Source organism: Ochotona princeps, chromosome 12, assembly GCF_030435755.1.
Source record: "Ochotona princeps isolate mOchPri1 chromosome 12, mOchPri1.hap1, whole genome shotgun sequence".
NCBI classification, from domain to species: domain Eukaryota; kingdom Metazoa; phylum Chordata; class Mammalia; order Lagomorpha; family Ochotonidae; genus Ochotona; species Ochotona princeps.
The window spans coordinates 58,644,408-58,672,041 of record NC_080843.1 but is presented as its reverse complement, the minus strand read 5'-3'; the positions used below and the strand labels follow the sequence as shown (position 1 = coordinate 58,672,041).

At 44.0% G+C, this 27,634-nt stretch overlaps 1 protein-coding gene across 5 annotated transcripts in view; it reads left to right on the top strand.

Annotated features, from left to right (window-relative positions):
• The window catches only part of FRY (FRY microtubule binding protein), a 440,002-nt gene that overhangs the window by 339,367 nt on the left and 73,001 nt on the right, over positions 1-27,634 (top strand). For all 5 annotated transcript variants that reach the window (XM_058670891.1, XM_058670892.1, XM_058670888.1 and 2 more), the window contains 11 exons: positions 1,003-1,102; positions 1,398-1,569; positions 7,459-7,715; positions 8,193-8,339; positions 9,447-9,615; positions 10,855-10,945; positions 18,265-18,347; positions 21,447-21,597; positions 23,108-23,211; positions 23,934-24,119; positions 26,882-27,080. In XM_058670891.1, coding sequence (XP_058526874.1) covers positions 1,003-1,102; positions 1,398-1,569; positions 7,459-7,715; positions 8,193-8,339; positions 9,447-9,615; positions 10,855-10,945; positions 18,265-18,347; positions 21,447-21,597; positions 23,108-23,211; positions 23,934-24,119; positions 26,882-27,080 — 1,659 coding nt within the window. The remainder of the gene's footprint in view (positions 1-1,002; positions 1,103-1,397; positions 1,570-7,458; positions 7,716-8,192; positions 8,340-9,446; positions 9,616-10,854; positions 10,946-18,264; positions 18,348-21,446; positions 21,598-23,107; positions 23,212-23,933; positions 24,120-26,881; positions 27,081-27,634) is intronic.

The window sequence follows — 27,634 nt, the reverse complement described above, 5'->3', positions numbered from 1 at the left end:
ATTATGAGTTTTTTAAAGGCTTGTTGTGCTAGAACAAAACTTTTTAAGCAATGTTATTTTCTAGAATTAAGTAATAGCATATAAACATGAAAATGTAATGTACTATTATATATGTGTATGTTCCATAATATATGATTATGTAGAATAGAATTAAAAATAGAAGCCACAGGACTATCTGCAGACTATCTGCAAATTGCCTGAAATAAACATCTATCACTACCCTCTGCATCTAGACCATCATTTGTTTTTCCCACCAGGAGTTCTGGATTTATCCTCCCTTTTTTACTGTAAAGAAATACAGTGGAAAGAAGTCATGCCTAAATATCAAGGAAAAAAATTCAATCTCCATATTCCATTTGGTTGTACTGCAAAGGGCCGCATCATCTATTCAGTGTGTTCCCAGTCCCTTAGTGCGAATCTGCTGGCTAGTTCCGTAGTGTCTTACAGATATGCCTCCTCCCTCAGGTCGCTATTACCCCTGCCCTGATTCAAGCTCCTCATCAATTGCCTTTTGGATTGTTGTCACTCCTTCGACACTTGGGGCCTGCTACCTGTTCTCCCACTCTACCCCACCCTTTGCACCCCTCCTCCCGGCCTCACCAGCTCTGCCTCATTAGTACCTCGCGCTGTATTCCTTATCATTATCTAGCACTTTGTGAATTTGGGTGAATCCAATGAAAATATAGATCAAATGAGCTGTTGGTGTACACATCTCCTCTCCTATCTTCTCACTCGTATTTGGTTTTCATTAATCTATTTGCATGAGATAGACTTTTGTGTTCTTTTACACTGGCACCATGATAGTCCAGTTTAGACAAAAGCAGAGAATAGTCACTTTCCTTCACTGACTCCAAGCGAAAGACACAGGTAAAAATGGGCCTAGGACTGTCACTGGGATGCAACTGAGATCGTGGTGCCATCTAGAATTTGGGGAGGTGCTGATCTATCAGGATGACCTGCCAGGCTGTCTTACGAACTCTGCTGCTTGTGTGTATTTTTTAGGAACTATCCTTTTGACATAGTGACACTGTTGAACCTGGTTCTGTTCAAGGCTTCTGACACCAACAGAGAGATCTATGAAATCTCCATGCAACTCATGCAGGTATGTTTACTGCGGTCTCATTGGCTAAATTCCCTTGAGCAACAGAAGGAAATAATATCTGATTGCTGCTGCCTTTTTTGATACACATTTATTCTTTTGTGTTTATCACTGTGGATGTGAAGAGCAGAAAACGAATTTCATAATCTCTAAACAAATTCATGAATGCTTTTCCTGAAATACCGTATTAAAACAGGAATTCATTTATCTTGTAACTGCCGACTTGAAAATACAAATATTCCTCAGACTCCCAGCTGATTTTTCTCATACTGTTTCTTGTCTTCCTACCTCTTTGTAGATCCTTGAAGCAAAGCTTTTTGTATATTCAAAGAAAGTTGCCGAACAAAGACCTGGCAGCATTCTGTACGGAACCCATGGCCCGCTGCCACCCCTCTACAGCGTGTCGCTCGCCCTTTTGTCCTGTGAACTGGCCAGGATGTACCCGGAGCTCACTCTTCCACTTTTCTCAGGTACCACAAAGCAGTCAGCAGTGAGATACATGAGTGACTCTTCTGTGGGTGTAATTTTAAACACAAAGTATTTGATGCTATATTCGCAGATCCGAATGCTTCCAAGCTAAATCTGGCTACCAACAATAACTTTAAAAAATTTTTTTATCAGAAGTGATCTGAATCAGTTTAGGTATAAGCATACATAAGACAAGTACAAAGATGCTTAGATCAATAATTCTGCTACATGTATTTTGCTTGTGTATTTCCCAACTTAAACCATATATGCCTGCTCATGTAGCTTTTGCGAGTTGGTTATTCCAAAGCGTCCGTGTTGCTGTTACTGGGTTGTGGAGAACTTGATTGGGGCACATCTTTACAAGCATCCTCATGAATAACTGCTGAGAATCTGTTCCTAAGGAATTGGATTTCTCAGTTAACTTCTTGCCTAAGCTCATGTGGCTGTTGGCCACAGGGCAGATCTTGGTATCTTGAATTCATATTCTTTTACTGTTGGCCTCAGCTCAGCCTTTGTCCAGATCCTCATTGAACCCTTGCCTCGGACAGCCCTGACTGGAATCCCTCCTTCAGGCTGCAATCTGCATTCCTGGGCAAAGCCAGAGATGCACATAACCTCTCAGTTCTGCTGTCCTTTCCTACCTGTCCTATGTGTAACTGCCTGCAGTAGCAGGTGCCATTTATTGAGCATCAGTATGCTGCAGGCTCTGCAAGTGTTTTAGGTGCTCACAATCCGTGCGCCCCATCAGGACTGTACCACAGTGGTGAGGACAGAGGCTGTGGAGTGAGGTAGCCTCAGTTCAAACTCTAGTCCAGACAATCACTGGCTGTTTGACCTTGGACCTGTCACAGATTCCCTCAACTCTGTGTCCTCCTCTGCAATGATAACCACCTTAGAAGATGTTAGGACCAGCATGAGCTGACAAAATTCATGCAGCTGGCCCAGTGGTAGTGTGGAATTATCGCCAGCATTACCACCGTCATATGTATTTTACAGGTGAAAACTGAGGTTTAAAGATATTACAGAATTTACTCAACAAACTGGTGCCATAGTATAGTGGCTAAGGCCACCACCTGTGCTGCCAGAGTCGCGTGGGGACACCAGTTCATGTCCTGCCTGTTCCACTTTCAGTCCAGCTCCCTGCTAATATGCCTAGAAAAGCAGAAGATGACCTAAGTGTTTGGGTTTCTTCCACTCATGTGGGGGACCTAAGTAAAGCTCCTGACTCCGAGCTTCAGCCCAGCCAGCGCTTCTAGAGAGTGAACCAGTACATGGAAGATTCATTCTCATTCTCTCTCTCACCCCTTTCACACATAATTTTAAAGCATATAGAAATATGCTTACTCAAGACCTTATAGCTAGGAAGCAGCCAAACCAGAATTGTTTGTACAACTGTCTTCCTCCATAGTGATTACTAGAGAATTAGACCTCTAAAAATTTTTTTTTCCCAACATGTCGTCTAACTTTCATCCTTCCAGGGTTCTACAGTAATCTCACATGACCTCTAAGCAGCATGCTGGGCCCTCTCACATCCTTGCTGCTCCACATGCCGTCCCTTTGTTGGGAATCCCCCCACCCAAGCTGTAGCCTCCTCAAATCTTCTTTAAATCCACCTCTTTGCAAGCCACTTTCTCTGTCTTAAGCAGTTAGTCACATCTTGCCTGAAACAGTGAAGAGGGAGAAAAGTTTTCTTATTGAATCAATCGATGCTTTTTGGAAAATAAAATTTATTTTTATTTACTCCAACTGAGGTTTGATCTTTAGAAGAAAGAGTGTATAGGACTGTCTGTCTCATCAAAGGACCATAGTCTAGTCATGAAGATAACTGTGATACAGTGTGAAAAGTGCAATTTTTGTAGAAAGAATGTGACATGTAAGAGACAGAAGCCGAGAAGCAATCAGTAATGGAGTTAGGATAAGGTTTCCCGGAGAAGTTGATGTCTGAGCTTTAGTTTGAATGCAGAGTAGGATTTTCAAGGTGGACAAATTCTTGATAGACATTGCAGATCAAGAGAAGTACAGAGGCATTGGCTTCCAAGTAGAAAGTGGCACCACCAAGCATTCTGGGGGTCATCAGAGGTCATTGTGGCTAACAGAACATGTAGGGAGTGGGTGGAACTAGCCATGATCATGGACAGATGGAGAGGCAGGTGACAAGCCTTGGAAGGGTATGTGTTGGTTGGCAATTTTCTGCTGCTGGGGTTTTGAACATCACTCGTGAGTTACAAACCAGAAGAGGGTGAGCCTAAGATCAGCTTGCCTTCTGGAAAGACTGGCTTCAGGGTGTATGTGTCTTGGCAGCAGAGAGTGGAAAGAGGAAAATCCAGTGTAAAGAAAAGATACCAGTTAAGAAACAATGACAGTGGGCCCAGTGAGGTAGCCTGGCAGCTCAAGTCCTCACCTTGAATGTACCGGGATCCCATATGGGCAGTGATTCTAATCCCGACAGCCCTGCTTGCCATCCAGCTCCCTGCTTGTGCCCCAGGAAAGCAGTTGGGGATGGCCCAAAGCCTTGGGACCCTGCACCTGTGTGGGAGACCTGGAAGAGGTTCCTGGCTCCTGGTTTCATATTGGCACAACTCTGGCCATTGCAGCCGCTTGGGGAGTGAATCAATGGATGGAGGATCTTCCTCTCTGTATTTCTGACTTTCCAATAAAAATAAAATAAATCTTTAAAAACTGAAAACAAACTGTCAGTGATCCAAGGAGGAAGATGCTAAATGGACAAGAGTCAAAAGCTGCTGGGCTGCGCACTGAAGAGAGGGCCTGGTGTGATATCTGGGTGGGGCTGGTGGTGAACACTCACCCAGAGAGTCAGCACAGTGAGAGGAGAGGGTTTAGGGGGACACAGACCTTGTATGTGCAGTGGGAGGTGTTGCGTGGGAACTTCTACTAGACATCCCCGAGTCTAAACTGGCCAGGACTTGAGAGAAAGCCGACACCACTGCTCCTCGACAACAGGAAGGTACAGAGCCAAGAACCCAGGGAGATCCGGAACAGAGAGAGCACAGTGGGAAGGAATGCTGTACTCCACACTAAGCTCTTTGGGGGTGGGGGGAAGGGAGAAGGCCAGAGATACAGAGAGAGGTGGGAAAGAGAGAGAGCTTTGATCCACTAGTTCACTCCCCAGCTGATCAAAATGGGCCAGGCTGGGCCAGGCAGAAACCAGGAGCTCCTGGGTTTCCCACATTGGTGGGAGCCCAAACACTTAGGCCATCCTCTGCTGCCTTACCCAGGCTATCAGCAGGGAACTGGATTGGAAGTAAAGTAGCTAGGACATGAACTGGCACACATGTGGCATGCCAGCAGTGCAGGTTTTGGCTTTACCTGTTATACCACAACACTGACCCTAATACTTAGCACTTACCAGCTATACCAAGGAACAGCTAAGGGTTCTGAAAGGGGAAGAAATCATATTCAGAGAGGAAAGAGACCAGCCAGGAGGTGGGTTTCCTAAAAACCCAGAGAAGAGTGAGAGAATGAGCATTCCACATCTTCAACAGACATTACCTTCCAGGAATTGTGTAACGATGACCGTCTGGATCTCACAGTTCATTGGTGAATGTGGGTTTTTCTCTGGTAGGAGGTAGCAGAAGTTGGATTGCATTGAGTGAGACAGGAACAAGGAGACTCCTGGAGATGGGAGATGCCCATCAAGTGGGAGAGAGGAGATAACCTGGCATGTTTAACAAGATAAGAAACTCGAGTGATAAGCTACAAGCAACTTCAGCCTACACTCTATGAATTTACCTTTTGGGCATTTTGACTTATGAGTAATTCCTTTTCAAAATAGCAAGGAAAAATTAAGTGGTTTTAGTGGATTCACGCCTGTTGCTTTTTATGTCCTTTACTCTTCTAAGCCCTGTGGTGTTTTTTTTTTTTTTTAATGGCGTATCATTTCGGGTGACCTGATTACCCTAAGCAACGAGATAAGTTATTCAGGTCCCACTCAAAGGAGGCAGCAGGTGCATCCGGCAGCCCACTGACACCAAGCATACATTTTCTTTGTTTCTGAAGACACCAGCAGGGGGGTTGCTCACATGTCCCTGGCATTGGCGTTTCCTTTTTTCACTTCCAGAATGCCTCTGTAATCAATTTGCTTGGAGATGCTTAGGGTGATGTCGCAAAGAGACATCCTTAACCCTTTCTGGTCTCGCATCTGAGAGACAAGGTGTCAGAACATGTAAGCAGTGATAACCCAAATATGTCCTTGCATTAGAAGGTGACCACTGCTACAAAAGAAAACCTACAGATTCTTACACCAGTTTAAAAACGGTGTCATTTGTCATACATTCACTTTCCCCAAAATTGTCATCGTAACTTGTTTCCTTCATGTACTGTTTGCTCATTCCCCTGAGCCTTCCAGGGGCAACAGAGAGTTGCCCCTAGAAAAATGCCCCAAATCTTGGAATAACAAAGTTTCTAAATTCATAAGGGTCTGAGAATACATCATTGCCTCTATAACATCAATCTTGACAGCCATATGCTTAAGCAATCAAGTTAATTTTGAAATGTTCTGTATAAGACCTAACAGCTTAGTTCTTTCTGATTATTATAAAGAACATCAAAATATTCTTTTTTTCTTCCAAATAAACTTAATTCTGACTTTCATTTTAAGAAAAGGGCCAAATTAAATAAACTACTTTGGAGGAGGGGTTCAACGGGTTATTTGAGTGTAATTTTGACACTCAAAATTGGTGTTTCGGTTGTTTGTTAGCCATGAGCACCCCCAGTGAGGGGACGTGCCACTCTAGATAATAACAAGTGTGTGAGACCAAGCGTTCTAATTTCCCAAAGGACAAAAGTTTCTTCTCTAGACACAAGGAGGTAGATGACTTCAGAGCCTACTGCTTACACCCAAAGCTATGCTTCCGTATCTGTGGGCACCGTGATGAGATTACAAAATGAAATGCTGAGGGCAGTGAAATAGGGCAGAGGTGCTCGCAGCGAAAGTGATGGTGAAATGCAGGAGGGACGCTCCCCTTTGGATCTGCTTACTGCACGCAGTGGCCGGCAGCCCTTCCAGGCACCTTCCACCTGTCCTGCAGTTTTTAGTAGATGCCCAGAACGGGGCTTGTTTCATCACTGGATTAGTGAAAAGATAATAACCATCTCCAGTGTAATCCTAACCACACTGACAACCTGCTGAGAGTGCGCTATCCACAGTATGGTTATGGCTTTAGTAAAAATTTTTATTTGTGCATGCATGATTTATTTTTACGTGAAAGGCAAAGCTGCAGAGAAAGACCCAGACAGAGATCTTCCATCCACTGGTTTACTCCAGGCTGCGGTCAGGAGCTCAGAACTCAGCCCGAGTCTTCTCCATGAGAAGCAGGGTCCCAAGGGCTTAAGCTGTGAAAGCAGAACCAGAACTCAAACCTTCAGGATACAGGCACCCCAGGGAGCACCTGGACTGCTGTGCCACATTTCTGCCCCTGTTTTTATGCAGCATAGTCCTCACATGAACCCCCTGGGAGACCCCGGGGAACCCATTTTAGACAAGAATTCCGAGGAGCCCATAGTCCTTGCAGCAGTGTGTGACACACATGGATCCACACACTTGCCCTTTTGGCTCCAAGTGCCCTGTTTTGTCCACCCTAATGTACCGCCCTCACTAGCAGTGGATTTGAACTCATACAGCCTTCCTGCTCACTCCACTCCCTCCAAGCTGGTGCTTGTCCTCGCTGTGCCGTGGCCCTTTCCCAGGCCGAGCACTAGACATATAGCGACAGGCTTGAGGACAAGGCTCGGTCTGAGAGTTTGATGGCCTAAGGTTTCAGAAACCTGCTTGTTTCCAAACACACTGCAAACGGAAAGAACTCTTCCATTGGCAAGAAGGTGCTGGCAAGTTGGGATAACACACGGCTCCCCATTCCTACACTTCTCTGTAGAGGTCAGCCAGCGGTTCCCCACGACACACCCCAAGGGACGTCAGACCATGCTCACCTACCTGCTGCCCTGGCTGCACAACATCGAGCTGGTGGACAGCAGGCTCCTCCTCCCTGGCTCCAGCCCCAGCAGCCCGGAGGATGACGGCAAGGACCGGGAAGGAGAGGTGACTGCTTCTCAGGGGCTCAAAGGGAATGGCTGGGGCTCACCGGAAGCCACATCGCTGGTCCTCAACAACCTCATGTACATGACGGCCAAGGTAAGCTCAGAGCCCCGCATAGCAGGGCTACATCACCAGAGAATGCCCCGTCTCAATAAGACTCCGTACTGCAAACCCGGGCAACATAGTATTCACACCCCCCGGGGAACAGGGTGGGAATGATTGCCTGGGGTGGTTGCCCAGTATTGTGGGTGTCTTTAGTGCCAGTGAACTTTGCATGTGAAATGGTTGGGATGGCAAATGTTGTAGCATGTGCTTTTTATCAGTTTTTTTTAAAACCTAGCATTTTAAAAAATCTCCTGGATAGCCATTATACATGTGTGATTTGCACATTTTAATTTGCCACCTGCTGAAAATGGCATCTTCCTGATGACTGATCCTGTCTTCCCCGTGTCTCGGGATTTTTCCTGAGACAGACATGACACTCAGAACTGCTTACCATCATGCATTTGTGCACCCTTTCATTTTTCACCTGGGTCACTTGGTCCGGTTTTCATGTCATGTGCTATGCTGCAGTATGGAGATGAAGTTCCGGGGCCTGAAATGGAAAATGCTTGGAACGCGCTAGCCAACAATGAGAAATGGAGCAACAACCTAAGGATCACCCTGCAGTTCCTCATCAGCCTGTGTGGGGTCAGCAGCGACACGGTCCTCCTGCCTTACGTAAGAGTCTCCCAGGCTTAGGGCTGTGGTCATTCTGGGTGGGTGGGAGGGCTTCTGTGTGCACCTCCCCAATTAGAATATATTTTTTGTTTCATTGTAAAAGGAGGAGATGGCCTTGTCCACTCATCTCTCCTGAGCTCACCTAGATCTTACGTGAATGTTCCCTCTGTCCCCCCTGCCTGAGATGCAGGGTGCACATACAAGGGACATGTTTGTCATCCCCTTGCTTTATGCCTTGAGATGCAATAACCTGGAAATGAAGGAATGGGTATTTTTGTAAGTTACCGAAAGCTGACTTCTCTAAACATTGGACCCATTATGGCAGAAGCAGTAGGGAACAGTTTATGTGATTAATATAAATGTCTCCTATGTATATCCTAATGCTCTTGAACTGGACTACAAAGGCAAGTAAGTCCTCAGGATTTCCACTTCAAATTCAGATGGCAGAAGAGAAATGTCAACAGAGGAAAGTTCTCCTGGGATGTCCAGTATTTGCTGTTTGTATTTAAAAGTGATAGGATCAACAGAGCAGCTGCATCTTTAAAAACCTAAGCACAGTAGGCCTCTCTGTTTTCTTGTTTGCATGAGAGAGTTTATGCCTTCCTGGTGTTTGGAACTACATAATGCCTCACAGGGCTTCCACTTCGTAGGTCAGGCTAGGGGATGCACAAGGCTTTAATCCACAGGTATATTTAAGATCTCAATAAAAACAACCAAGACTCATCCAGTTCTAAGAAAGAGGATAGCAGGGGACTGGATGCCTTTTTCAACAAAAGCAGCTTGCTGTTTTTCCCCCAGGGTTTGTGCTGATAAACGTGTCTTCTCCAGATAGTACGTTAGATGGCAGTTTTAAATTCAGGTGGAATTGACGTGCTCTGTAAAGGAACTTTTTGAAAATGAAACCATTAGAAAAGACGGGACCTTGAACAATGTTTGTCAGATGTAAATGCGCAGCAAGGTGATTGCGGAGCCTGTGGCTCAGTTCCTCCCGGGGTGGCTCAAGAGGAGCCATCGGGATGACAGCTCCTGGTCGTGATGAATGAATGGGTCCCCAGCCAAGCATTCTCGTGGACTCTGGGAAATGTGGCTTGTTCTTTTTCTGCTCAGATTAAAAAGGTGGCCATCTACTTGTGCCGTAACAACACCATCCAAACCATGGAAGAGCTTCTCTTTGAGCTGCAGCAGACTGAGCCAGTGAACCCCATTGTCCAGCACTGTGACAACCCGCCCTTCTACCGCTTCACGGCCAGCAGCAAGGCCTCTGCGGCGGCCTCAGGTAAGCAAAGACTGGCTGCCTGGGTAGATGTCTTGGCACAAGATTCACTTTTGGGGAAAGAAGCACCGGGCTGTGAGAACGTGTTACTCTGCTTCTTTCCTGGGTACTCGGTTATTTCAGAGATGTTGTGGGCATCTTGTGACTAGAAAGCTTAGCATGTTTGTGTAGTAATGAAGTGATCTCTTTGGATGACCAAGAATCAATGACACACTCCGGTGCCATGGTAGAAGTTGACTTTATGCTGATCTCCCCCTTAGCATTCCCTGTTTTTGTATGTCTGAGGGGTTCCATTGGCTGATACTCTGTAAACATCTCACTTTGTTTTGTCAGCCACACTGGCTTGAGCATCTTTATCCTGACAATCCAAAATCTGTAACTTTTGGGAAACCCATATGATACCTTAAATCCAGTGGCTTCAATGTATGCAATCTGTTTTTCATGCACAGAATTATTAGGCCGTGTGTATAAAGTATATACTAGTATTTAAGAGGGTTCATAGGAAAGTGGAATTCAAGAATCTTTGTGAAAAAAAAATGTGGAAATCCATGCAGATTTTTCAATAATACCCATTTTCATATAAAACTTAAGTGATTTTGATGTACGTTAGACAAGGTTTCCCTTCCCCAATATGCAAATATTCCAAAATCCTCAAAAGAAAAAAAGAAAACTCAGAAATGCAAAGTACTCTGGTCCTGAGTGTTCTGGGAAAGGGCTCCTCAACCTGTATAATCACTCTGAGAAGCTGGATACGTCAGCATCCCTTCACCACAAGCATACTGCCAGCCCCCCTGGACTGTGCTGCCCCGGCCTGACTCCCCCAGGCTCTGTGTGCTCCCTTTGCCCTGCACTGCTGCCGGAGCAGTGTTCCTGCAGGGAGGCTTAGAATTCAGAAGTCTGGCAGTTTGTACTTGCTTCACCAGCATTAGCTGCTTGGCTCCTGGGCCCAGAAACCCTAAGGCAGCTCACAGCAGGGCACCCACTGAGCTCCTCACCTACGTAACCTAAGGAAGAGGTTTCAAGAACGCCCTAACCTCCCTTTGGAAGGGAGCTGAGGGTTTGATCATAACAGGTGCCTGGGATTCTCTGATTTGGGTGGTACAGGATTAGAAGATTGTTTAGAATGAGAGTGCATAGAAGATCCAAGGAAGCTCTACAACGGGGGCGGGGGGGGCGGTGTACAGGGAATCTGAGACTTGAGCTCATGTCTTTCTCTAAGCGTCTCTCTTATCCCATCTACAGGAACCACTTCCAGCAGCAACACAGTGGTTGCTGGCCAGGACAGTTTCCCAGACGCCGAGGAGAGCAAGATACTGAAAGAATCTGATGAAAGGTCAGTGCCTGCATTCCGCTGGCCGTCTGGTACGGCTGGCAGCAGCCGTCGCTACCAAGGCATCAGAACGCGTCTGTGGGGTTTCCAAAAGTTCACACACCCGCTAAAAAGCCTCCCTGGTTCTTAGAAATACAATCTGACTTTCAGCTCTACTCTATGTCTGTAAAGATCACAACTTCTTGCCTGCACATAGGCAGAAAAGATGAATAGGGGGAGGGATGCAGACCTAGTGCTGAAACCACAGGTCTGAAGACTGATAAGAATCCCTAGCTGTCAGGTAGTGGGCATGGACCTTTGGGAATTACAGGAGACAGCCATAGAAAATTTTCAAAGCTGCTTGTTGGCTAATTTCCTAGAGCTGGAGTGGCTGGCTGAGACAAGCTCTTTACTCGGTCCCTGTTCTTTTTGACTCTTTTGTTTGTCCCATCTCAGTTAACCAAGAGCACTGCCTGCCTTTTCTGACTCAACAAAGCCTCCGCTCCCTTGTTTTTCACTCCTTAAGGGAAATATTTCTCTTGCCCACATACCTGTCTTCTCATTGCCTACGGACCACTCATCAGTGTATAAAATCTGGCTTAAACTCTTTTCTATTGATTGGAAAGAGCAAGGGGGCAAACCCAGAGTGGAAGAAAAAGGCCTTGCATGTGAAAGTAAGGACCATAAGGGGGCTTCTCGGGGCACCGGCCCCTACTTGGCTGAACCTCTGCTAGTGAAAAGTAAGGGAGCTCTTTCCCTTAGAGAGACAGGGAGAATATTCAGTGAGTCCAGTAAGGAAGCCTCTCACTTCTGCCAGAAGGCTCCACAGTGCTTCCTGACCCCGCCTTGGATTTCTTCCAGAGCCCTGGAGCCCAGCAGGAGCTGCGGTGGGAGCTTCCCTGATCCAGGACTGGCTGGTCTCTGGAGTTGCCAAGGCTCATTCTCTGACCTCCTAAGTCTTGCCCAGGGTCCTAGGCTGCTGTGGGACCTTCAGGCACAAGAGCATCCCCAAGCACTTCCTTCAAACTAAAAAGCTGATTCCCAAAGGCCGGTGAAGTCCATCCCTTGTCCCTTTGTAGTTATCTAATAAAAGCCTTTGATTCCTTCTGTCTGAGAAATGAATAAAGCTGTTCATATGTCATGGACAGTGCAATGTTACTAAGTAGTATGTTCTTTTTAAAATCTGTATTCACTGCCTCTGTAGACAACTACCTCATGGTTAAAAAAAAAAAGTCACATTATTTCTCTAAAGATATTTCTACTTTCTGATCATTGATTGCTCTAGTCTGAGATTCTCATCTGAATTTTGGGTAGAAAGGCGAGCTCTCTTCTGTTTACAACCTGTTCCCAGGGTTTCTTTAGGACCAGAGCTGTAAGGGTCATAACCAGGTGGCCCTGGCGTAGGAAGCAGGCTTTCTCTGTGACAACAAGGTTGGCCCTGCTCTCGCTCTCCCTCCCCACATCACTGCCGGCCCTCCAGAGGCCTGGTGCAGACTTTCACACTAACTGTTTATACATATTCATACTCATCAGATTATTTAATACTGAGCATGCCAGGGTACTTACAAAAGGTTTTGGAGAATGGAATTAAGAGATATGTCTATTTTAGTGCAAAAAAACAATTTTGGAACCCGTGTCTGTGAGGGCATGTACAAAAAGTTCATGGAAATGCATAGTATGAAAAAAGCTTGCATGACTTTCAACAGTGGAGGCACCAAAAGAAGCTTATCTGTTAGATTTTCCCACTAATGTTTGCAGTATCTCTGTCTCTACGTATTTACCTATAAATGTATTGATTGATTTTGCATGTGTTTGTCAGTGTACATATATACACAAATCTGTGTGAAAGTACATACATACACATATGTAAACCTACATGTGCGTGTTTGTGAATATTCTACCCAAAGGATTTCGCCACTCCTCTGATACTATTCTCTACCCACATTATTTCTTCATCCTGTTAGCCCATGTCCTTAACCTGAAATTTCTCTTCTCTTTCATCTGCTTGTACCCTCCCATGTCTGTAGCTGGTCACTGTCATGTTAATTTCCAAGTGTTTGTACCCATACTTGCCTCAACCACTGAATGTTCGCTTCTGGAAAGCAGGGACTCTATCTCCCACACCTGTCATGTCCTCAGTGATCATTGTATTGTTCTGCACATAGTGGACTTTAAAATGCTTATTCAGTAAGTGAATCAAAACAGGAGAAATATCACGACCCCAGGGGCGGATACAATTGCCATCCATTGCCCCATTGTTCCTTCTTTCTCACTAAACCTTCACACAAGACATCCGTTTGCTCTGCACTTTCAACCCTTGCAAACCAAGAGGATACAGAGACCGCACTCTGCAGAGCTGCCATGTTACCCAGCACCCAGAGGCACTGGGCTCCAGTGGGTACCAACGAGGTGAGCCCAGCGGGCATCCTGACATTATGTCCTTTACCAATAGATCAACAGTTGTTTGATGTGAGTCGGTAGCACAATGCCAGATATCATCATTCCTATGGACTGGGGAAAAAGACATAGCTTATAGTGAAAGAATATCAGACGAGATGGGGTGCGTTCAGGGTGGTATGGCCGGACTAGTGAAGGAATACCAAAGCAAGGGTAATACAAGCCAATCTAAGAGGAGGATACAGCTGTGCTATCAAAAATCTTTACTGGATTTCCATTACAATTTAACATTAACCTTAGTTAAAGACACCCCAAGAGCCAAAATTAAGAGAGAACTATAGGGCCCAGCACGGTAGCCTAGCAGCTAAAGTCCTCACCTTGCATGTGCCAGGATCCCTTATTGGTGCCAGTTCTAATCCCAGTGGTCCCAATTCCCATCCAGCTCCCTGCCTGTGGCCTGGGAGAGCAGTCGAGGACAGCCCAAAGCCTTGGGACCCTGCACCTGTGTGGGAGATCTGGAAGAGTCTACGAGCTCAAGGCTTCGGACAGATCAGCTCAACTCCGGCCATTGCAGCCACTTCGGGAGTGAATCAATAGACAGAAGATCTTCCTCTCTGTCTCTCTTCCGCTCTGTATATCTGACTTTCCATTTAAAGTAAGATAAATCTTTAAAAAAGAGAAAGAGAACTATAGCAAATTTTCTAACCTTCGGTGTTTTTTTTTTTCAGTTATTCACTAGGAATTACAGAAAGTACTCCGAAATTCCAAGAAAATTTATTATATCACTTACCTTATTACTCATTATAATGAATATACATTTTAATTAAATAGCTACATATAGTAATTTAAAACATGCAGAAACAAATACAAATATTTTTACTAAAATCATAATAAAGACCTATTTTATAAACTTTTAGTTTCATAAAAGACTTATTCCTAGGGAGCTAAAAAATATAAATTCAAATATAAAATTTTTTAATGTATTGATACAGTGATAGAGATTAGGATATCTTCGTCAATAGTGATAATCTTAGTATAGATTAGCAAAGTTCATATACTATTCATTCAATGACATCAGCTTAATTTTCACTAAATCAGCAAGGTAAAATTTAGAAATTTCACTGCTCTAGTTTGCTCTTATCAGATCTATTTTCATGGTATTTTTGTTTCAATCTTTACTCATTAATTTCCATTTTATTTGAATGTATAGGAACAGTGACCAATGGAGACAGATCTTTTGTCTGCTGGTTCACTCCCCAAATGCCTACAACAGCCGGGTCTGGGCCAGGCTGAAGCTACAAGCCTGAACTCTCTCACCTGGGGCCAGGTCCAAATCCTTGAGCCATGTTCCACTGCGCCCCAGGGTGCACATCCACAAGAAGCTTGATCAGAAGTGGAGTAGCCAGGACTCCAACTAGACATTCCAGTATGTGATAGGACATCCCAAATGTTGACGTAACTGCCACCTCAACTACCTGCATAAATAGGTTTTTTTTAAATGGTATAAAGCTTTTGTATTGAAAGACTATTCAGTCTGCTTAATCATTGAAGTTTCTCTCGGGCCCAGACCCACAATGCATTTGCTCAGTCTGGGAAAGCAAAAGGAAATAAAAGACGTTCATGTCATGAGTCAGCATTTTCCTGTTCCCTTTCCAAGCATGCACTCACTGTGTTGCTCTTCTTTTTTTTAAGATTTATTTTATTTTTATTACAAAGTCAGATATACAGAGAGGAGGAGAGACAGAGAGAAAGATCTTCTGTCCGATGGTTCACTCCCCAAGAGGCCGCCACAGCCAGGAACCCGGAGCCTCTTCCAGGGCTCCTATGGATCCCAGTGTGTGCAAGGCAAGGACTTGAGCAGCTAGGCTACCACACTGTGCCCTGTGTTACACTGCTCCAAAGGATAGAGAAGGGCCTGGAGGAGGCTGATGCTTGGCCTTAGTAACTCTACCCAACACTCCTTAAGATCTGGCTCAAAAAGGAAAAGAGAAGGCTCACCATCAGTCTGTCATTCCTCCCTGCCTGGCTCTCTGAGTACAATTCCAACCTGACGTCCTCCACAAGCTGTTGAGCAGCTAGGAGGGCACAGCGACCCCAGGCAGGTGGAGAACTCTGTTGTAGAATTCTTCTGTCACCCTGCTTCTGGTCCTGACTGGGTGATATTTGAGCTGTACTTATGCCATTTGTAACTTCATGTTCATCAGCAGAGGTGTGATTAAAGAACTTCTTTAAAAGGAATCACTTTATCGTTTTCCTGATGTCCTCACTGCTAGTCTGATTTAGATTATTGCACTGCCCATTTCATATGAAAACTACCAGATGTGCTAGGTATCCTGTTTTAGGAATTCTCAAAGCAATAGCCCCAAAGACATGATGGTAAAGAATGTTTGAAGTGTAAGGTTGCAGGTGCCATAAGAGGGTGGGTGTCATGCTGGGTTCAGCTGTTAAGGTACCACTTGGAATACTGGCATTCCATACCCAAGTGCCAAGGTTCAGGTCTTGATAATGCTTGATCCAACTTCTGGCCAGTAGAGTTTCCTGTGAGTTTAATTCACATTACTTTATACATCACTTGGTTTTTTTTTCACATGCACTTTTAAGGATCTTTTCTTTATGTTAGATTGATGATCATGTGCCATGGAGAAGATCACTTTTAATTAAGCCTGTTGGAAGTTCTGTGCCCCTCCTGGATGTTGTTTCCCAATTCTTTCTCTAGATTAGGGAAATGTTTCCTTACTATTTCATCAAATACATTTGTAAACCCAGCTTCTCTTTCTGTACCTTCTGGGACTCCCATAACTCTTATATGAGGCCTCTTAATAGTGTCTTTCAATTCTTGAATACTTTTTTAGCTTGACCCAGCTCTGCTTCCAGCTTTTTGTTTGTTTCCTCTTGGTTACAGGAAATATCTTCCAATTCTGAGATTCTTTCTTCCGCTTGCTTCATTCTATTTTGGAGACTCTCCACTATACTTTTAGTTTGCTCTATTGTATTCTTCATTTCTGATATATCAGCTTTCATTTGATTCATTTCCAGTGTGATATATCCCTTAAATTCCATGAACTTCTGTTTTACATGCTTCTTGTAGTTGATAACAAGTTTGGTAACAAGTGTTTTGAATTCTGTATCCCACATTTTCTTGGTGTCTTCCTCAGTGAACTCTGAGATTGACAAAGGCTTTTGCTCCTTTGCAGGCGAGTCTTTAGTAATATTCATTGTGTCTTTGCCTCTTCTTTGGCTGTTGGTCATTGTAGTCCTGGTTTCAGAATCTTCTGCTTGGGGCAGGTTTCTAAGCTGTGTCACCCACAGGTCTACAGTATGATTTTACTTATTGCAGTTGGTACATGGCTCTTTGTTTGCAGTTACTTGTGCCACTCCTTCCAGTGAGTTCCAGGTCTAGGTTCTTATGTTAGATTTCCACATGGTCTCCATAGCCCCAGCACCTGGCTCACCAGTTTCCACCTCCTGTGATACCGTGCTGAGGCTGCACTGTTTTCTCTACAACCTTTCTCTCACGTCCAGTTGCAGCAGGTCCCAGGATTAGGGACACACTAAGTGTCCCATATAGCTAGGTTGTTGTTGGTGGTCATCTTGCGGGAACCTGTTGGCTGTTAAGTTGAGGGCCACACGGACCTATTTTGAATTGTAAGATTTCAAAGTCATTATTATTTTCCCTGTGGGACCCATGCGATGCACTGAGCTCAATGAGTTTACTCCCAGCTCAGCGCATGTGCAGCTCACTGTTGTCTCTGCAGTCTTAAAGCCTTTGCCACACCATACAAAATGGCACCTGATGTGCCACTACTAGAGTTCTTGATATGCTCACCATAAGGTCTAAGGGCTACCCGGACCTGTCTTGGGTGGAAACTGTAGGATGCCATGTTGTTGCAGTTCGCTGAGCCAGGAATGAGTTTACTACCAGCTCAGTGCATGCACAGCCCTGTCCCATAGCCTTTACCTCCTTAAACAAAATGGCATCTCTTATGTAGATATCTAAGTATGACATTTTTGGGTCATAATAATTATATGCATGCTGTATATCATCTTATATAAATAAATATGTGCTCAACAATAAACCTGCTTGTCCTAGGCCACAGCCTTGCCCTGTCTTCTCAGTAGTTGGATAATAAATATGCTGTTGATTTTCAAAAGCCTGAAAATAGGACCTTCTAGAAAGCCCAGATAGAAGCATAAGAATTAACACAGTAGAATTGGATGTTGGTTTGCAGTTTAGGAAATGTGCTTGCATCATTTGATTCTTGCTTAAAAAGAAAGCGATAAATAAAAGGTGAAGCTTTATTCTTTACTGGAAAGACGGTAACCAAGCAAATGAAGGTCTTGGTCATGGTTGAAGATCCTGTGAAGAGCTTGGTCAACTTGATCTAAAAGTCACATGTTCTGCCCTAGCAGAAGCAGCATGGCATTGCAGGTGTCTCTGCAGCGCCCCCTACCTGTCATTGACAATGGACAAATGAGTTATACTCACGCGACCACAATTTCCTTGTTTGGAAAGTAAATAATGCTTATCTTGTAGATACATGAGCAGAATAAATAATATGGCAAATATAAAGCTATTTAACCTTTCTTCTTCTATTTTTGGATTCCTTCTTACAAAGCCACAAGACAGATCAATCAAGTCTTTGGTTGTATTACATATATACAACTGTCACCTTTCCCTGAAAACTCAGAATGTGAAGCTGGGTAGAGTCTAAGACTTATGAAGAAATTGTCTTTGTGTCTTCCAGTCCTATCTGTTTGAGGGCCAATGGCCACACCTGTTCAACCACAAAACGCCATTGGCCCTCAAATAGGAAGATACTTGGGGTAAAGTTGTTGCAATGTTTCTTGGTCGTCGGAATTAAACAGTAAGCAGGAATGTGTGTTGATGCGTTGCAGCAGGTGCACATGCACATTGAAATTTCATGTGGTTGCTCTTGTCTTTGAAGGTTTAGCAATGTCGTCAGGGCCCACACCCGCCTAGAGTCCAGGTACAGCAATAGTTCTGGAGGATCCTATGATGAAGACAAAAGTAAGTACCAAGAGGCTGGGGGCTTCCAGAGTAAATGCAGGTGGCTGGGTGATGGGAAACTAAGATTTTGATCATTCTAGTTCTAATTACTAAAAAGGACCATAAGTATTTAATACCCATTTAGTCCAGCTATGCAAATCAACGTACATCAACAACTTAAACATTAAAAAAGCCAAGAGATAAACAAATCAAAACTAAAAATTCAAATTATTACCCAATCCTCCCAATCGCATGTTTACATATTCTTGCCATGGTTCACTGGCGATGCCATTGGGGAGAGGCAGGTAAGATACTGTTGATTTAGAGAGCAAATACTGTGGTTCAGTTTTTCCGCCTGACATGGGAGTGGGTTTAACCTTTAAGCTTTGTGACTCTGCCTGCCCAGGACAGGATCTGATTGCACATCGAGTCTCTCAGTGCTGTCATCTCAGTAGCTGAGTGAACACTGTGCTAAACTGGGAGATGGCTTTGTTCCAGTAATTTCTTTGTACTTTGGACAGCTGGGAAAACGAAAAGGTCAGTGCGCACTCATTGACTTTGTGCAAGCCATGGATGGTTTCTGTGGATACACAGCAAGTGTAGGGAATTGGTTGGTCATGAGTTACAGAAAGTCTGGAACTGAAAAAACACTCCCCATGATATTTAGATATGCTAAGGAAATCCATTAACTGTGCTGTAGAATTAATTGCACTTCATTTCATTCCAAATATGGTGGTGGTTTAAGGGTTAAATTTATATTGTAGGGTTTTTTTTATTACTTTTATTGGAAGGTCAAATATACAGAGAGGAAGAGAGACAGAGAAGAAGCTCTTCCGTCTATTGATTCACTCCCCAAGCAGCTGCAATGGCCGGAGTTGAGCTGATCCATCTGAAACCTGAGCTCGCAGACTCTTCCAGGTCTTCCATGAGGATGCAGGAACCCAAGGCTTTGGGCCGTCCTTGACTGCTTTCCCAGGCCACAAGCAGAGAGCTGGATGGGAATTGGAACCACTGGGATTAGAGCTGGTTCCCTTATGAGATCCTGGCACATGCGAGGCGAGGACTTTAGCTGCTAGGCTGCTGCACCAGGCCCTGTAGTTGTTATTTTGAGTAACTTTCTTTTTAGTGAAAATGTTCAATTTCTGGTAAAAGCTAAGTAATCCCAATGACTCTATATTATAGCTCATAATTGCGATGCCTCCTATTGCATAGACAGGCAGTTTTCTGCCATCACAGATAACAATGGAAGAAGCATCTAGAATCCAAATGTAATCTTTGCAATCTAGGTCTGGTTGCTAACTCTGCCCCTCTGGACCTGTTTCCTAGAGCCATCATTACTCATTTCTCATCATTTTAGAAACAGCCAACAATCGATTTTTGAGGATAACGCTGACTTTACCCACCAGAACTCCCTTAGCTCATTTCGCTAAGCAGGAAGGCTGTTCTTGATTCTAGCATGTGGCATGGCTTGAATCCTGAGTTGGCATGACAGAAGGATTCTCCTCTGCCAGCTCTGACACCTAGTAAGATCAGAGTTATACCCTGGACCCAACAGTGTTGAGCCAGCCAAGCACCACAGAATGACCTGTTGGTCAACAACGGACTGCAGCTATGACGGGAACTCTGCTTCACATTGCAGGTGTGTGGTAGGCAGTCCCATTCAGGTTTGTGTAAGTTTATAATATTTGTACAACAACAAAATCACGCAAGACACATTTCTCTGAATATGTCCCTGATATTAAGCAGTACATAATTGTACGTCTTAATACCTTGCAGAAGTCCAACCAAGAGACTGGGGAGGGAAGAGCCTAAAGATGATGTAATGCATCCTTCACTTTACACCTGTCCCGAGGTCAAGCCAGCTTGTCTTAAGACCTAGACCTTGGTCACTATCAAGTGCCCAGTGAAATTACTTACCTTGAATGTCACAATATGAGAGCATTAAAAAGTAACTCTTTATTGCTATACTTATTTGAAAAAGTGTTGATGAAGTTCATTCATTTAAAAAAAAGATTATTGGTTCCCCACCATGGACCAGGCATAGTAGTGGTGCTTGAAGAACAACAATGCGCAGAATAAAGTCCTTACTCTCTTGGCGCTTGCACTGCTGTGAGGGGAGGTGGTGCTGGTGAACTGGCTATCCAGCCTAAGAGAAGAAATTTGAGGCTGAAGCAGATTAAGAGGTGATACGGGAATGGGTTTAAATACAGTAGTCAGAGAGCCTCTGGGGTGAGGTGACAGGGATCTGAGTGAAGTAGAGGAAGCAAGGCAGCATTTGTGGAAGAGCATTTCAGCCATAGGGAACAATATGACCACCCTGAAGGTGTTCAGAATCTGGCCTGAACACAGAGCAGCAAGGAAGCCCGGATGACCGTGTGTAGAAGATGAGCTACAAGAGAAACAGGGCCAAGTCAGGTGAGTCCTCAAAGGCCATGGTGTGGACTTGAGAGGAGAAAGGGAAGCTTTTAGATAGTGTTGAATGGAGAGACATACTTTGTCTCTCTAAGCTGTCTTGGAAGGATTGCTCTGTAGGTCATAGTGTGGAGGGGCAAGGATAAGAGTGGGAAGAGAAGAAAGAGGCCCTTGCAGGAACCCTTGTTCAGAAAGGGTGGTAGCTGAAACCAGAGCACATGCTTTGAAGTCACAAATGATTGAATATGATGATTACAGTAAGAGACTTAGCCTGAGAGTCCCCTCTAAAAAATAAGGATCATAATAATAGGTACCTAATTATTTGCACTATGTATACTTAAAATGCATAGAACAGTGCCTAATGCTAGGACTTTTATTGTAATTTCTACTACTGTCATCATCATATGATTATGATGGGCTGTGGGATGTGGATGGGAGCTCAGGCTCCTGAAGTGCACAATTGTGTTTCACTTCAATGAGAAAACTGGAGCAGCAGTTTGTGCAATGCTCGGCCTTCAGATGAGTTGCTATTTTTCTTTGCTGTATAATAAATGCTATAAATTAGTAAGCAAGTAATAACTAATTAAGCAATTACCTAAACAAGTCATTCTAACTCATTTGATTATTTGTTACAAATATGCATTTTTAAAAATCCTTCTGAAAACACCAAAAAGGGAAAACAGAAATCTTGTCTCTTTTGCCCTGCAGATGATCCGGTCTCTCCCTACACAGGCTGGTTGTTAACTATTACCGAAACCAAGCAGCCCCAGCCCTTGCCGATGCCCTGCACGGGAGGATGCTGGGCACCCCTGGTTGATTATCTCCCAGAGACCATCACACCCCGGGGACCACTCCATAGGTAAGTTGCATGTGTCAGTGGAGGGAAACAGCCTGTGAGGCAGAGAACCTGCTCTAGTTCCCATCAAGTCAAAGGGAATTTTAGTAGGACTATGTGTGAGAGCTGCCAGCATGTTAGCAGAGCTTGGTCAGCTGCGTACCCATGTGCAAAGCTGCCTTGTAGGACACTGAGTTTTTCCTTGGTGTCCCCTTTTTTTCTTGGTGTCCTCTTGATGTGGATATTTATTCTGTAATGCTCTTAAGACTGTAAACAACTTGAAGAGAGGCTTTGTCTTCAATATCTCCATCACTTGGCTCCTAGTAAACTCTCCATTATGTGATCAGCTAAACCAATGTATCTTTTATTTACGGGACTCTATGATCTGTCAGAATTTAACCTTGGAGGGGCTGATGCCATGGTATAGCAGGTACAGCCACCACATGTAACACCAGCATCTGACATGAGTGCCAGTTCAAGGCCCGGCTACCCTACTTGCAATCCAGCTCCCTACTAATGACCTGGGAAGATAGTAGAGGAGAGCCCAAGTGCTTAAGCCCTTTCAGTCATATGGAAGACCAGGAAGAAACTCCAAGCTCCTGGCTTCAAACTAGCTCAGCTCCAGCTATTGTGGCCATTTGGAGAGTAAACCAGCAGATAGAAGGCTCTGCCTCTCTCTCTCTCTTTCTATTATTCTCTGCCTTATGGATGGATGGATGGATGGATGGATGGATGATGGATGGATGGATGGATGGATGGATAAGTATTTTTTTAAGAAATAGCCTTGGAAAGGGCATGTAGTTAGGAGTTCAGGTGCCTTCCAAGGTTCGATCCCCAACCCTGGCTCCTGTCTCTAGCTTCCTACCAATGCAGACTCTTAGAAGCTGCAGTGATGACTCAAGTGGGTGTGTCCCGGCCACATACATGGGAGACAGAGGTTGAGTTCCTGATTAGAGCTCCAGCCCAGCCCGGTCTGGTCCTCGTAAAGATTTAGGGAATGGATCCATAGATGGCAGCTCTCTGTGTATATCTTCACCCCTCAACAAAAACTTTTTGCTTTAAGATTTATTTATTATTTTTGGGAAGTGAGATATACAGAAAGGAGAGACAGAAAGGAAGATCCTCCGTCCACTGATTTACTCCCCAAGTGGCTACAACAGCCAGAGCTGAGAGGAGCCTAGAGCCTTGTCCGGGTATCTCATGTGGGTGCAGGGTCTCAAGGCTGTGGGCCGTCCTGGATTGCTTTCCCAGGACACAAGCAGGAAGCTGGATGGGAAGCAGGGCCACTAGCATTAGAATCAGCACCCATATGGGATCCCAACACATGCCCTGGTGAGAACTTTAGCTGCTAGGCTACCACGCCGGCCCCCAAAAACTTCTTTTTTAAAGAAGTAGACCTGCTTCCCTAGATGATGAGGTTTATGTAACTCTTGAATGAGGCCTCATAGTTGTAGCTAATTGTGACTTAATGATGTTATCAACACATTTCAGTCCTCTCTGGGAGTGGCATTCATTTTATCATTTCGTTGCACAGGTGCAATATTGCTGTCATTTTTATGACTGAGATGGTGGTGGATCACAGCGTACGGGAAGACTGGGCTCTTCATCTACCGTTGTTACTCCATGCTGTCTTCTTAGGTAAGAATGGATCAGTGGGGCCTTTGACCACAGAGATTTCCTTTCATTGAGATTCTGCTCGCCTCTCTTCTGAAATATTTTAGTCTCTTTTCTTTTTCGTTGGTCTTCTGTGACACCTGCTGTAAATTTTTTTTCTGAGTCATTGTTTGAAATCGTCCTGTTTCTGAAATGTAAGTCTAATAGTATCTCACGATGCTATATCCATAAAGATAACCATGCTAAGTTGGGCTGTTTTGAGGATCTGTAACTAATGTAATACACTTAAAAGCCATGAGACAGTACATAGAGAGAATGCTGAGCATGGAGGACCAAGCCCTGGGCTTCAGAAATACCTCAGTTGTGGTGCAAAATGTAAAGGAACTAGTCAAGAAATCCCGTAATGACAGGAATAAAAAGGCAAATCCTATTAGAATCCTTCACTAACAGAGAGATCCAAGGAAGAGACTATGTCAGGAGGAAGGAATGCTAACCATGCTAAATGCTACACAGAGGTCAAGAGAAGCCCGTCTGTCAGCATTTTATGAGAACACACGAGTTGAGGAGTAAAGCATTTTGTTTTTCCTAAGCCCAGCTTCTTTATGTCAGTAACACAAGCATGAACAAAGGAAACTAAACAGTCTTTGAACCTGTTCCTCCTCTGTATCTTGGAATCTTTACTATCCCTGGAATCTAAATGAGATTAGCGTTTGTTTATAGTAAGAGCCTGCATGCTTTTGTTCCAGGTTTGGATCATTACCGGCCTGAAGTCTTTGAACACAGCAAAAAATTGCTTCTTCACCTCTTGATTGCCCTCTCTTGCAACAGCAATTTTCATGCCATTGCTTCCGTGCTCCTGCAGACTCGAGAGATGGGTGAAGCTAAAACCCTAACTGTTCAGCCTGCTTACCAACCTGAATATCTCTACACAGGTAATAAAAGAAGCAGAGGCTGAGGCAAACAGGAGAATGTCAGTGGAGCCCAAATGCACCTTTCTCCTGTGATTGCCCCAGCTTCCCAAGTGAGAGCAAATCACAACACAATGAAATACGCCACGTTTCACTTGATGTGAACTTACTTCTGAGAAATCTTCATTATTCAATGTTTTTCATATACCCTTATAATTGTGATCACCACTCTCATTACCATGTTCCTGTTGATGCATTGGAAATTAAAATGTTCATTGGCCAAGATCATGAGTTCAGAACACTGAGGATGAGAATGGAAAAAACCTTCTGAGAGCAGCTCTTGGCCAAAGTGCCAGCTGTACTTCCCAGCTCCCCTGAAGCAATTTTCACTTTAATGAGTTTTTCTGGATGGCACAATTTAGTGGGAGCCTATTAAAAGTCATTGTTGCTATTTTGAAATAAAAATTATCTTTGGGTAAGTGGGAATAGAAGACATTAGCTGAGCCAAAGAAAGGACTGTGCCATCACAAACTATGAAAATAGACCATTGAATTTTCACCAAGTGGTTACTTGTTTTGCTGTTTGTGAAGACATAGCCAAAAGGGTTAACCCATAGTTGTTATTTAAAATGAAAATGTCTTAAGTGTCTTAAAGTGATAAAGATTGCCAACTCACAGAACTCAGGAGGTATTTTGAAACTAATCATATTATATATCACATGGGCGCTGGATATGGTCTCCGGCATTTCCTGTACTGTATGTGCTACACCACAGGGGCCAGCTGACCAAGTGGTTCCTCACTGCTTGGAAAAGGACGTGCAGTTCACTCATCAGGACTCCACTGTACTGTCTTGTCTTCAGGCCCACATTAACATATTTCTTTGAGAAATAAATCAGAGTGTGTTATTGAGATCTCAAACCCACTGCGTACATCAACAGCTTCTCAGACACAAGCAAGTCTTTGGACTCCAGATGTTTAAGAGAATCTGGAGAGTTCTAGAGCTCTAACGCTAATTTCTGGACATAGGATGGTACTGCACAAAACATGGACTGAGGAAAATGTGAAGTCCTAAGTTACACATCGCTGAATGCACCAGTTTTACATTTATTATACCACCGATGTTAAATCAAATGATTTAAGGCAAGAACTTATCATTGACTCTTTTATTTAGATAAGGTGAACAAATGTCATGTATCTCACCGTACAGCCTTAAAAGCATGGTGATGCATCTAACCTCCCTCCCTCTTACCCATGGTCTCGCCCTCCTCTGCCTTCTTTGTTATTTGGTTAGGCCATACCTTCAGTTCACTCACAGGCTTAGCGCTCCATAGGGTGAAGAATTCAAGAAATAGCAAACAGGGAAAAAAATAACACTGTTCCTCAAGAATATAGACAAAAGCTACAAACAATAATCAAATCTCAAAGTGTAAATTTTGTTCATACAGCTTACATTTTTTGTACCATGAAATCAGGGAACACACTTATCTTTGGCAGACTGGCTTATTTGACTCAGAATGGTGGTATCCGTTTGCACCCAATTTGCTGCAGATGATAGGATTTCGTTTTCTGCATGGCTGAGTAGCAGCCCATCGTGTATGCCTGCCATGTTTTCTTTATGGTCTGGGTGTCTCTGTTGATCCCGTCTCTGCTATTGAGCTGCTATAGACACGGGAATAGGCTGGCTCTTCATGTGCTGTTCTCATTACGTACGGATGAATTACCAGGAGTGAGATGGGGTCATATGGCATATAATATTTTCAGATTTCTATCACTGATGAGATTTTAAATTAAAGATAATGATTTTACTTTTAAAAAAAAGAATACACACAATATCCCTAGGTGAAACAAAGCTTAAAATGATGAAAGATCTTCTTCTTTATATGCATTTATTAAACACCTGGTTTTAATTATAGCTGCTAAAACCTGTCTGACAGACATTATCTTTAGCTTGTTCCAATAGGAAACTAAACTTGGGAGAATTATGTGAACTCCCTGGGGTGAAGCTGTAACTAGCAGAGAACGTTATTCAAACCCAGGCCTCTCCTTCTTTCAGTAAACCTGTCAGTAACCCAGGACTATGTTCTTTTTAATGATTACTATCTAGAAAGAAAAGAGTGTCACATGTATATATTGTCCTACTCACATAATAGCCAGAGAAATACAATCTTAATTTAAAAAATGGACTAAGAAAAATCAAACCATAGTATTTGTGTATATAAGACAGCCTCAAAAAATTTCCATGGAAAATGTGGTGATTTAAATTTTGGCACCAAAGTATTCATCTATCTTTCCATGACCTTTTTGAAGTTCCCTTATACCATATTTCTTTGAATATCATGCAGCGTAATCAGTTACATGCTAATATACATATAATATTTAAGCCTCTGGAAAAATTTACTCAAAAGCACTAAGCATAACTTACTCATCAGCCACTGAGTGACTGGTACCCTGAGAAAAGATGGTCCTGTTCATTTACAGTTAGTAATCAGACTACCTTGGTCTGGCCCCAGCACACATGCAAACATGCCTGTTCTGTTCTTTCACAGAAAGCATCAACTAAAACAGCAGAGGAGAAAAGAGCAGATCGCTCTTTGTTCCCAAACACCTGCTGATTGATACAGCAGCATGAGTGGTTCCATGACCTTTAATGATAGCCAATATCAAAAATCAGGGATTTTCTGCCCCAGCCTTCTGTAACTGCACACTTGTGTTTGCTCACTGTCAGGCCCCATTACGCATGCTGACAGTCCCCCGTCGTCTAACACACACCGCTCTTGTCCCACCAGGTGGCTTTGACTTCCTGCGGGAGGATCAGTCTTCGCCCGTGCCGGACTCGGGGCTGAGCTCTAGCTCCACCTCCTCCAGCGTCAGTCTGGGAGGCAGCAGCGGGAACCTGCCACAGATGACACAAGAGGTGGAAGATGCGGACACCGCTGCTGAAACGGATGAGAAAGCAAACAAACTCATAGAGTTTCTGACCACCAGGTAACCAGGGGATGGGCTGAGTAGTGTTGCCATTTTCATCTTGGTCTTGTAGAAAAGTGCTGAGACCTCAAACCACACACATGGCAGTGTGGCCCTGGAGCTCTACGCAAGGGCTGTTTGCTTAGCTTAGTTGCATTGACTAGTCTGCACCAAAGGTACACAGTGAAGTTACATTGGCTGCACTGACGTGGAAGCTGATGGACCGGGAGGACACAGGTACAATCCTGATGCAGCAGATGGAGGCAGGGAAGGGGGGGAGCACCCCGTGATGAGCAGGGCTTTAATCAACCATGGGGGAAGCCAGGAGCTGGGTGTTTTGAGACTTGGCAAAGAGCCTCACTGTGGAAAGCAAGGGCATTTGCCAGTCACCCAGGGAGCAGCTGTCTGCTTGGCTGCTCCAGACAGTCATTTGTGATTGAAAGTCAGACATCAGAAACAATGGAAAGCATCACAGGAAAGGAATCAGATGAACAGATCAAAACCCAGACAAACTGAAGCACTCCTGTTATTTTCGCATCTTCTGATTAGCGATTGAACTCAGAAAGCTGCTAAGT